The 13,024-nt window shown below is 34.4% G+C and overlaps 1 protein-coding gene across 1 annotated transcript; it reads left to right on the top strand.

Moving 5' to 3' along the window:
* Positions 1-3,306: 3,306 nt before the first annotated feature.
* LOC127835666 (uncharacterized) lies at positions 3,307-12,216 on the top strand. The gene is made up of 7 exons (XM_052362105.1): positions 3,307-3,378; positions 3,881-3,928; positions 8,053-8,143; positions 9,042-9,203; positions 9,479-9,636; positions 10,772-10,990; positions 11,789-12,216. The coding sequence occupies exons 1-7, from the start codon at positions 3,357-3,359 to the stop codon at positions 12,214-12,216; spliced, it is 1,128 nt and encodes a 375-aa protein (XP_052218065.1). The 5' UTR covers positions 3,307-3,356.
* The last annotated feature ends 808 nt before the right edge of the window (positions 12,217-13,024 follow it).

The following is a 13,024-nucleotide window of genomic DNA, read 5'->3' on the forward strand; positions in this document are numbered from 1 at the left end:
ACATATTCGATTTCCTCTGTTAAAACATAATTATTTACTTGTCCCTGATCATATTGCCCATTATGTATGACCCAAGATGTACCGTTAATATATTTGCCGTTATTGGTCCTTCTATCATAATTAACATTTGGGATTTATTTTCCTGTTCTTTTAGTTACAATGCTATTATGTATTGTGTTTCTATGACGCTTCGTTTAAACTTGAAGTTTTTCCTGAGATCACAAGAGTACTTTAGTGTCAGATTTGCTCCGTAAACTTGTCAAACGTACCGTTTTTCAGATAAACTTCTATATCTCTTTTATGTTAAATTAAATTGACTTTAGCCAAACAATCGATTGTTTTATCAGTGTGTTTGTTCCACCCCCTCCTTATTTAATTTATTTCATAAAGCTTATTTTGACGTGTTTTATAATACTATTTGTAATACTAATCCTATATATGACATGTAAGCATTTAAGATTTTATTCAAAATGTTATCTGAAGACTATTCAATAATTATTTTTTTTATTTTCAATTTTTTCCATTTGTAATGAAAAGTGCAAATATTTGATAACCTTGATCAAAATACATATGTATATTGTTAAATATGTATGATATATTGCATTTGAAAATATGGTAAAATATGGATGGATCATAACAGATGATTGCATAAAATTATGAAACAATCTATACACTGTACCTACATTAATTGATAATTGGTTAAAACATATAATTAAATATATTCTTGAAAAACCAGTCATTCAAATCTTCATGTTTATATTACATCATTTAGACTGTAAACTTCAGACCCAGAAGATTAAGAAGCTGAAACAGTATGATATTGTCGCATGTCGGTATCAACCTTTGTATTCTTCATTTGTGTTTATCAATGTCATAATGCATATAATATCTGTATTAAACTGGAAGTCTTTTTTATAGTCAATTGTATCATTGGCTTGGTCAATTAGGTTCGTCACAATGTAACGGTGTTTATAAAATGTAGTTTTGAATTGATTTAGTTTGTTATGCAATAAGCTAGTAGTTATCAGTCATATATGCAACCGTAACAGTGGTATGTGTTTAAATATATTTAGTACAGTACACGAATGATTTGCATAATACTCATTCTATTAGTAGTAGTAGTAACAGCAGCAGCAGCAGCAGCAGTAGTAGTAACAATAGTAGTTTATAATGTGATCAAATACTGTTAGAAAAATAAATCGTTTGGATAAAAGGGCGAAATTTGCAACAAATTAACGTTGACTGAATTCGCTGACTCCCAGAACTTGGAAAGATCGCCAAGCGGAATAGTAATTGTCCATAAAGGGATAGTGGTTTCACTACACAGCCGGAAGAGGGATGGGAGCAGTGGAGGTGGAAGCGTAGAGGAAGGACGGGGCGGACCTTAGGCAGAGATACAGGCCATGATTTCGAGGGTGTGGCCCTATGGAGATAATGGAAGTGTCCCAGGACAGCGGTATTCAGTACGCTCAACGTGCTGGGGAAACCGTTCTGGGGTTCGGGTAGACTACTTATGGCGTCTAGATATGCCATAAAAGCTGCACAGCGCGTGAGGAACGAGAAGAAGGTATGTTTGTAATTGGCAGCACTCCTTTGGCGGAATAACACTGTCCTTTTAATGGCAACCAGTCATTAATTGTCTTTAAATTGTCGACCAGTGTACATTACGGTCTCATAGGTCACCGCGCACTGGTCTACATTAATCAAAATTATTTCGTTGGCGAATACCCGGGCAGCCGAGGTTAATTGTACCTTCTTTGGCTCAAAATTAAATATTTATCCCTGCAAGATTACAGGGGCAAGTCTGCACATAATGCAGTCGTATAGACTCAGCGATGACATGTAAATAAACTTCTGAATAACACACACTTTGAAGGACCACTATGTACCTTTTTCAACGAGTAATCGCCATAAACGCCCCATAGGGTAATAGACAATCCACTAATAAGAGATAACCTGACGAACTTATCGAATATTCAATCCACATTACAGAGTCATGTGTGCTGACACAGATGCGTCACGAAAAATTCTCAGGTTGCTTTCTAGTCGCCAAACTGTAATTTTCGCCGTCCAACTGCTTCCAAGAATGCTTATGAGGGCGGGGTTAACTGGCGACTATTAGTATTCATTGTCGTCGGTCAATGAAGTAAACGTTTACCGCAGACTGTTTAAAAAATAATGACAGTTTTACCATTAAGGTAATCAAGATGGTAATTGAAATAGTACATTAAAGACAATGTCGGGCATCATCTGCACACCTTTAACTGTTAACAAAAGTTATTATTTAAAAGTTACACGCAAATGGTGAGCAATTGAATATGTATGGCAAATAAGTTGTGATAACAATAACCTTGAACTAATCTGTAGACGTTGTAGTAATTTAATTTCAGTACATTTTTGTTTAGCTTTTCTATAGCCATGTGTTAATATTTGCTGATTTAAGTCCCTTCATACGCATCTCAACACGTGTTTTTGTTTGAGTGCTAAATTGTTGCTTTCGTCTGTCAAGTTCCACGCATGAAATGCATGCGTGTTGCAACTGACCAGGTTAAGTAACTTAATATAGACGTGCAATTCAGTACATGTAGTGTACGTTATGATGAAAACATTAAATCGAAATAAATGCACACGATGAGAAAGTATTGACCCATTGAAACTAAAGCGTTAATGTACTAATTATACATTGCAGTATTGGTACGTTCATAAAAGATTGTTGACGGGTGAAAAAGTGAAGAGTTACACGTTAAAATCAGTGCATGAACACGAAGAAACATGAAATGGAAAAACATTAAATGAAGCATTTTATATCAGGCGAACTTTATCAACTATTTATTGAATGTGTTTGATTGAGAATTTAATGCAATGCTCGTTAATGCAAATACATTTATTATTATAATTATGTTGTAGTTTATTCTTTGTTAGAATCACAGACTTTTCCTTAGCGCCAACTTATATCTACGTTGAATTTCTTATTTCATCTGTGTTATCCTAAGTGGAGTTTGTGTGAATCCATGTATACAATTATGAAATATTGTAAATCAATGTCATTTTCCTCACTGATGTTTTTGTTACAAAATCTCACCACTAGAGACAAGTAAAAGTAAATTGCATTGGTGTTTCCATTTTTCGTGGCCGATCGATTGGCCTACGTTAAAAAGTCGAACTACCTTTCCTGTGACTTTTAGTAATATTCAATACGTTCACAGAGCGAACTGGAGTGCCTTCAGCGCTTTGATTTTATATAGCCAACATTGATCGGCAATAGTAACTAGCTCTATCTTACGAATAAATCCGGAGATAGTCGATTTGTCACGAATGGTACACATAACAACGTATTGGACAACGCAATTTGAAACATGGACAACTTTCGAATTCAATGTAAGATTTTTTATACAGTCTGTTTATTTGTAGTATTTGTTGTAGGTTTTTTAAAACAGGAAGATGTATATGAAATATGGTTCAACGTAGCCCACATGGTTTATTGCACTTTCTTCAGAAAATGGGATCCTCCATTTGTTATGTTCTCAGGTCATTTACGTTAAGCACTAGCAAATGGGAGTTAAAGCGTTATCGGTTTAAAAGTCTTGATTATCGATTACACCCGATCTATTTATTACAACGTGCGTATTCGTTTACTGAACGAAAACAGATAAATCATATACTATGTTTGAATTCTATTTTTGGAAGCCATGCATAAACGTCTGTCGTATTTGTTCCACTTAAGTGTTTAAGGCACTCTGGATCAGCAGACGATTTATTTCATTTACGGAGGAATCCGAGATAGCCGATGTATTAAGCTTAAATTAAATTTTCCTTTGTGTTGAAATATCAGGTTACTCTGTTGCATACGTGTAATTGGTTGATTATTGTTTTTCTTTAGATATAAACAGCGACAGTGATGGGTCAGAACACAGATATACACAGGCAGGTACAGTAAATATAAAATATACTTGCGTAGCCTCAGGGTACCAATTCTCGAACGATTTTTTGCCGATTTTATTTAATTTGTCAAATCAGAGTTGTTGTTTTTTAAATTAATTTAAGCTGATATTTCAGGCAAAAGACTTCTCATTCTTAAACAATACAAATTAAAGAAAACAAGCGTTAATAACTCGACCTTTCCGTTGGTCAAATGAAGTTGGTTCAGTTTACATTTTGCAACCCGTTTGGAACCAATTATCGAACGTTCCCTCAAGAAAACCATCAGACATTTGCAACACACATATACACTGGTAAAATAAATATATTAACATTGCAACTGACGTGGATAATCATTACCAATATATTTTGTTGATTTAATCAAAAGATTAATACAGTCGATTGGTGTATAACGGATAGCTAAGGACTTCGAGTCTCATTTCAACGTAAAAACCATGCATTCAGTAATTAAACCATTAAACCTAGATAGACACATGTCTTTCCTATTGAAACCTGCCAGCGGTTTTAAATTTCCGAAAAATATTATTTGTTAACAGCGCGAATTTCATGGTACACTGATTCAGCCATTACCGGATTGCTTAGGTCTTTATCGGATTACATGTGTATCGTGTTATTTCTTGAAATTTGACACAGCATTTGTATAAAATAATTGCAATATATGTACATTTCCAGAAAGGAAATTCATTTCTGCGTTTAATAAGACCAAGTTCATGGAAATCGCTGCACAATTGATGAAGTAATGGCTGTTTAAAGCGATGCACCCTATATTCGCGTAATTTTGAGTTGAATCTATTTATAGATTTGATAGTGGAAAATATGTTTTCAGAGAAATCGATTTTCCGTTATAATTTGATTATTTTACATTTTAACAAGAGCACCGCCTTGCGGGTGCAGACCGCTCATCTATTTTCTTTTTAAAGGTGAAGGGACTCTCATTTTCAATCACAAAGGAGGGAGGGGGGGATTATTGGGTGCGATGGTTGGACGGTATTTAAAATATAAAATAATAAAAATAAATATTTGTGTTTTTTAACCGTTTCGAAAAAAATAAAATTGGGGGGGGGGGGGGGGGGGGGGGGGTTGGGGGAGGGGTATAGTGTGAGGGTGTGGTGGTCATTTGTGAGATGATCTTAAAAAAAAATTAGGGGGGATTCCGTTGGGGGGAGGGGGCATTCTTGGGTGCGATGGTTGGACGGTATTTCAAACATAAAATAATAAAACAAATGTTTGGGTTTTTAGCCGTTTAAAAAAAATGGGGGGGGGGGGGGGTGGGGTGGGGGGCGTATAGTGTGAGGGTGTGGTGGTCATTTGTGAGATGATAAAAAAAAAATTAGGGGGGGGGGATTCGAGGGGGGGGAGGGGGAGGGGGGAAGGGCACGGGTGATGGTTTGGGTGGAGTCTATTGTGGTATGTCAGGTAAGAGTAGTTTTGTCAAAGTATCATTCAAATCTTATCATAAATACAGAAGTTATGGCAATTTTAGCAAAATTTCATAATTTGACCTTGAGAGTCAAGGTCATTCAAAGGTCAAGGTAAAATTCAACTTGCCAGGTACAGTAACCTCATGATAGCATGAAAGTATTTGAAGTTTGAAAGCAATAGCCTTGATACTTCAGAAGTAAAGTGGATCGAAACACAAAATTTAACCATAAATTCAAAGTTACTAAGTAAAAAAAGGGCCATAATTCCGTAAAAATGACAACCAGAGTTATGCAACTTGTCCTTTTACTGTACCCTTATGATAGTTTGCGAGTGTTCCAAGTATGAAAGCAATATCTTTGATACTTTAGGGGTAAAGTGGACCAAAACAAAAACTTAACCAAATTTTCAATTTTCTAAGTATAAAGAGCCCATAATTCCGTCCAAATGCCATTCAGAGTTACATAACTTTGCCTGCACAGTCCCCTTATGATAGTTAATAAGTGTTGCAAGTATGAAAGCAATAGCTTTGATACTGTAGGAATAAAGTGGACCTAAACACAAAACTTAAACAAATTTTCAATTTTCTAAGTATAAAAAGGGCACATAATTCTGTCAAAATGCCAGTCAGAGTTACATTACTTTGCCTGCACAGTCCCCTTATGATAGTTAGTAAGTGTTGCAAGTATCAAAGCAATAGCTTTGATACTTACGGAATAAAATGGACCTAAACACAAAACTTAACCAAAATTTTCAATTTTCTAAGTATAAAAAGGGCACATAATTCTGTCAAAATGCATGCCAGAGTTAGCTAACTTTGCCTGCCCAGTTCCCTCATGATATAAAGTAAGTGTACCAAGTTTGAATGCAATAGCATTGATACTTTCTGAGAAAAGTGGACCTAAACGCAAAACTTAACCAAAATTTTCAATTTTCTAAGTATAAAAAGGGCACATAATTCTGTCAAAATGCACGCCAGAGTTATCTAACTTTGCCTGCCCAGTCCTCTCATGATAGTTAGTAAGTGTACCAAGTTTGAATGCAATAGCATTGATACTTTCTGAGAAAAGTGGACCTAAACGCAAAACTTAACCGGACGCCGACGCAGACGCCGACGCCAAGGTGATGACAATAGCTCATAATTTTTTTTCAAAAAATAGATGAACTAAAAATGATGTTTTCACTTATTAATATCATAGCCACACGCTAACTACATGTGTATTGGACAACTTTAATTGAGTTTATATTTATTTTGAGACAATCCCCACATTCCTGAATATGGGTCACCACATGTCCGTTATTCACTAAATCCCGAGTTGTAGCTTTCATGCTTATTTTATATGGTACGCATCAATTTGGTTTCTGAGCATTCTTACTTTTGTAAAGGACACATAATACTAAAATATTACATCAATGAACATTATGTTTACCAAACAAAATCTGCAAAATTCAAGAAACCATTCGTCTGCATTTTTCCTGTCGTCACAAAACGGTGCGTACATAACGTGACCTTGTTTTGCTTTCGAAAAAAGAAACAGTTGTAAACATTGACACACATCAACAAAATCATTAATCGACTTAACAATGATAGGCTTTTTGTATTTAATTCATAGAAAACTATAAATCTTAACATAAATAAGAGTATATTGCAAAAAACGTTTAAGCAGTCCGTTACTCACTAAAATCCGCTATACACCAATCGACTGTACTAATTGATACTTGAGACAAACATGCTCCTTATTTGACTTCTCTAACTGCTTCATGTAGAGCACAGACCAAGTATTTATTTGATTTTCTTCGTGTCATTGTCTTAAGGAAATAAAAAGAAAATCTAAATAAATGTATTATATTCATGAATAACATGATTCTCACTAAATGTGGTTGAATGTTACCGGGTTACGAGTTGGATTCAGTACGAATTTACCATAAAACAACTTAGTTGTTTGCAACCTAATCTATTAAAATAAAAATAGAAAACAGGGCAAGAATGTACTCGCTTATTTTAACAGTTGTAAATAAAGTGAAAGGTAGTAAAAAGCCTTAAAGGTGAATGGAAACATCGCTCATATTGTTAGAATATTATACAACAAAACTTGTTGATGACTTATACTGATCTTACCTAATAAACCACACATTTATCTGGTCAAATATTAAAATTTTACTTGGTTCAATGAATCTTCGTCTTCAGTTGCGTTTTTGAAGAAGAGGCTGTCAAGTTGGAAGTTTGCCAATAGAATGTATTCATATTGGACTTACTTAAAATAGGACCCGATTTCAAATTCATCGATTCCACCGTGAGTAAATTTTATAATTTATAAAAATCGATCAATAATTGGTTCCGGTCAAGAATTGGTACCCTGAGGCTATAGCCTCTCGTTGCCCTAGTGTCAAAGCAAGCACGTTCCAAGTATCATGGTAACATATGTGTTCAGTCCTTTGAAGCTATATTGTTTTCTTGCAGAAGACAGAAAATTGTACTTGATTTCTGAAAGAAATGTGTTAATCAGATTGACGTTTGCTCTAAACTAAAATGGTCATACATTAAATAAACTATTTCTAAGAAGACACATTCTGAATTACGAGAATCATCAATAATATGTAAATTATGAATTGTGCAATAATACTGTACATGGATTCTTTCATCGATGCATGTCCTTATAATCATGTGCTACATTTCTTGAATACGTTTCTTAGACGCAACACAAACGGACCTGGAAAAAGATCCGTTAATCATACGGGAAGAAAACGCTGAATTGATCAGTGAAATCGCAGACTTGTGTACTCGGTAAAGTAAAACCTTCACGTTCATTCCACGTGAATCCGCTTGGCAAGTTGATTCTTAATGAACATTGATATATTAATTAGAGCGTTCTATTTCATGTTAATTTGTTTAATAAATATACACTGGGCTTAAGTTTATAGCATAATGCAACACGGACTAACCATTCTGTCACAATGCCAAACATAAATTATGGGTTGCTACAACAAGCAAAATAACATGCCTAATAAATGCAAAAAGTATTGTGTTTAAGATTGTATCAGCCCCTTGTCATTTATGCACGTTGGGATTATGCGCTTGGCCGGACGTAGCATCTTATATTGAAATAAAACAAACTTAAAATGAATATTATTGCATCTGAGATTGTTAAATTGTTAATGTGTATGTTAATAAAGAAATAAATTTATGAAAAAAGAAACTTTTGATGTGCAGAAATAAATGTTTGCGAAACTCGAATTTGAAGGTTTTCTCTTTAAATACAGGGTTATACTGTTTTGGTCAGTATTATAATACACAAAGTATACAGTTTTGAAGAATAGACATTTTCCTATCACAAGGCAAAATTTTATTAAATTATTTGTTTATGCCCCCGGCTCGAAAGATCGGGGGAATATTGTTTTTGGCCTGTCTGTCAGTCATTGTGTCAGTCATTGCATGTGTGTGTCCCAAAACTTTATCCTTGCTTAAAGTTTGGTCATAACTTTTTGAATATTGAAGATAGCAACTTGATATTTGGCATGCATGTGTATCTGACAGAGCTGCACATTTCGAGTGGTGAAACGTCAAGGTCATCCTACAAGGTAAAATGTCAAATTTATGGCTTCAAAGCGGCGCAATAGGAGGCATTGTGTTTCTGACAAACACATCACTTGTTTATATCCGTTATGAGTTTTGCTGATTGTAGACCGGACATAAACAATCCAGAGGTTCTACTACTTCTTGGCAGCGTCGGTGTAGGAAAAAGTGCAATAGTGAACACTATCATCAAAGCCATAACGGGAAAACATTTCCCCAAAGCAAAAGTTGGTCGCGGGCTTGTGGCATCCACAACGCTTGCATTTGAATGGCAAATATACTATTTACTATACATGTGTTTTCTTGAGTCTGTGGCAGAGATTTACTCTAGTCAATTGCTGTACCAACATGACCAAGTTCAGTGACATCTAACTTAAGTGTAACAAGTTTATTTTCTAAAGTTTAAGTTTAAAAGGATTTAAATAATCGCGATGAATAATTAAAACGTTTATATTGTACTATATAAATCACGCTAAGAAACGCACATGATTTGTGTCGTTTCGATGACAGGTATAGTAACCAATATTCTTATATTCATATACTTAGGTTTGAAAACTGTGGGATTGAGAATTATGATCTAGAAGGTATGCACAATGAGGCATTTTCCAAGTGCCTGAACAAGTTGCCTAACATTATTGACGTACCAGGAATGGATGATTTCAACTCTTCCAACATACGAGAGTTACTCGAGGCGGTTTTAGAAGGTACGTTGTCTATATGTTAATATTGAGTTATACATATATATTTTCACTGAATGGCTGTCTGTCCGTCTTACATTTTGTCCTGATGTCTAGCTTTAATATGTCATTCATCAAATGTTTCCACACATTATTTAAATATTTTGAATGTTTATCAGAAACGATTGACCCTTTTCGTGAGGCTGTTGAACATTTGTTGCGTTATGTTAATACTGTTATTACAAAAAAGCTGTTGATTTGTAAATGACTAGAACGTATCAGCAACACTTAGGAAAAGTCAGTGAACTATTTTTTTGGCAACAAATCTACAAACAAAACATAGATTCCACTATATTTCACTAAATAGTTTTCGCAAAACTGCAAAAATAATATTCAAAAGGGTGAATCTGCAGCTGCATCGCACTAGACAATGTCATAATATCATGTTCTCCTACAAGGAATCAATAGTGCGAAAAACAGATGTACTAGGCGCGATACCAAACACACACCCACAGCGACGCAAACATAATAAATATTGAAACGGTTATCGCGATGTATTGTAGGTTTAAAAGGCTAACAACCTCACACTTGGGCCAGATAAATTCACAAAACAGTTGAGGGTATTTAATATTATTAGCATAATAATAAGAATTAAATCGCAATAAATTACTTATCTACTCGGATGTGTGCATGCAAATTAAAGCAACATACTCATAGAACTTTGACATAACCTAAAACGAACATCAACCACATATATATAGATCATCGTCACTCAAATTGAAAAGGAATCCTCAACTTATGTTGTAAATGAATATATAACATTTTGTATGTTATGTTTAATCTCAGCTTTTAATGTCGCATCTCTGTGTTTGTTTTAAGAATAAAATCTATGCAAAGAAAAGCTGATTACAATCCAATCCAATGATTGTATCAAACTCGAAGATTCTGTAAATATTTAAAACTACATATATTATGGCTTTACATTGTTTGATTATTGACTATTGAAAATAAACAAAACTACTTGATCAAATGTTACTAATCGCAACAATGAATATAGTTTTTTAATTTTACTCAAAACATTGCAATAAATTTTAATTAATTTTAATTGTGTGTGATTCTAAGAAATTGATCATTTTTTAAAAGCAAATATGTTATTTTTCAGGTTATATTCCTCCCGGAACATCGGTTAAGTCCTTACAAAAGTTGCAGGAAGTTTACGGGGTAGGTTGCATAAAAAATATTTACCCGAAAAGAAGGGAGGAGTGGGCGGTAACAAGAGTTGTGTTTGTTGCAAGTGCCGTTGAATTTCCGCCCACGTCATTGGTCAAAATGGTCCGCAGTTTATTAGAATCTTACGACCAGGCAACAGGATATTTCAAATGTAAGTTGTTTGTAGAAAAACAATTCACAATATTTGCGTATTTGGACGAGATATCAAAGAAAAAAATCACAAAAATTACAGAGGACAGTATATCTCATGTTCGCTTACAACATTAATGAAACAGACTGGACTATTCCTCCTGATATAACAGACACAATTACATTTAGTTGTTTACCCATTCTCTTCTTAATAATAATTAAACGAACTTAATTAGGCTGTGTTTAAAAAAGCTCGCGAGCACCAAGTATGACTGACGATAGGGATTTTCAAATAAGAATATACATGCGCTTTACATAATATAGAGGATATTTGTTGAATTCGGTGGATTATAGATTTTAATTCACGAGTGATCATAGAAAATAATAATTTCATGAGTGGCGCAGCTTAAATTAAACATAACAAACACAATATTTTTTATATTTTCTATGATTACGAGTGATCAGAATTAAAATCGATATTCCACCGAATCCAACAAATTTTCTTTTTATGTCATGCTTTTTTTCTCAGTTTGTATACATTGTTAAAGAGATTTACCTAAGAATTTCGCTAGGATAATGACGTCGTTTCGTCAAAAAATGACGTAATTTCACAGTAAACAGTGACAATTATCAATAATTTTCACTGTTTATTTTTACTGTTTTAAACAGTGAAATTATCACTTTTAATTCACTGATATTTCTCTATAAAGCACCAGAAGGCATAAAATAATATGTTATAACAACATTTTGATCTTTGGCAAACATATTACAATTAAAATGCTCTTATTTCGCAATATAAATTACAATAGATTTTTTTCAGACAATATTGACCTGTTCGTAGTCATTACAAAGTGTGATTTGGTGGATAGGATCGACACTTCTGAAACGACTTCGAGATTGTTCAGCATAGCCGGTGCAATGGAACAAAGCAGCACCCGTTGGCAGAGCTACGTAGATGGCCGGTGTTTGGATGATCCGTCCATCGACAACATTGCTCTCAAGTTTGTGAAGAAGATGATGCAACCGAGACGAAAAAGATTTCGGGTGGAGGCTGATAAAATACCTGTGCTTACGCCACAAAAGAGGCTTGTATTGAAACTGACTTGGGCACTAAATTTAATGGATGCGGAACAGAAATGTATGGTTTTTATCATGGTTCTGTTGTCGTTGAATTATTTTGTGCTTGTAATGTTGTCAGATCCCGTTAAGACTGCCGATTTAAAAGACTTGCATAAATCACAAAAATAACAACGGCATTCGTATTTACCAATATACATATACTGTGTTTTGCTAGTACACGTTATAAATACATGTAAAAGATGAACGCAGTACTCAATTAGTATTCAATGATTCAAAATAAATGTATTGATGTTGTATGTATGATGTTTTTCTTGAGGTATACCATTTGTAAATGAATAGGGATTCGACACATGTGTCATTTGTCATAGTTATCCAATTTTCAAGTATTTGTCTTGATGTTTTTTCAAATCAGTTCAAACTGTTAATTAATTTATTTCTATTATTAAATGGATTTTTTCGTTCACGAGTTAAACTTGACAATTGTGTATCACGATACATCAGCCGAATGTTTTGATTACATGTGTTAGTAACATGTGCATAAAAAAACGTGAGCCACAGTTGTAAATAGCGTATGGAATGTATATGCGTTACAATTATGTAATATGATTTTATTAGCTCTACTGGCCAAAGCCCAGCGGGGCTTATGTCATGGTCCTGTGTCCGTTGTGTGTGCGTCCGTGCGTGCGTCCGTGCGTGCGTCCGTGCGTGCGTGCGTTAACTTTTTCTTTAAACATCTTCTTCTCCTAAACTACTCTTCCAAATCTGATGAAATTTCTCAGGAATGTTCCTGTGGTGAACCTCTTTCAAATTTGTTCAAATTATGCCCCTGGGGTCAAATTTGACCCTGCCCCGGGGTGTCAAAAAATTGAAAATTTGCTTATATAAGGCCTATTTTGTGCAAACTTTAAAAAATTTCTTGTCCATAACCATTAGGCCTAGGGCTACCAAATTTGGTATGTATTGACATCTTATAGTC

Source organism: Dreissena polymorpha, chromosome 6 (genome assembly GCF_020536995.1).
Source record: "Dreissena polymorpha isolate Duluth1 chromosome 6, UMN_Dpol_1.0, whole genome shotgun sequence".
In the NCBI taxonomy this organism is placed as follows: domain Eukaryota; kingdom Metazoa; phylum Mollusca; class Bivalvia; order Myida; family Dreissenidae; genus Dreissena; species Dreissena polymorpha.

Coding starts and splice junctions, on each gene's coding strand:
- LOC127835666 (XM_052362105.1), top strand. CDS start 3,357: ATGGACAACTTTCGAATTCAAT. Junction 3,929..8,052: donor ACACAGATATACACAGGCAG/GTACAGTAAATA, acceptor TACGTTTCTTAG/ACGCAACACAAACGGACCTG. Junction 10,991..11,788: donor GGCAACAGGATATTTCAAAT/GTAAGTTGTTTG, acceptor GATTTTTTTCAG/ACAATATTGACCTGTTCGTA.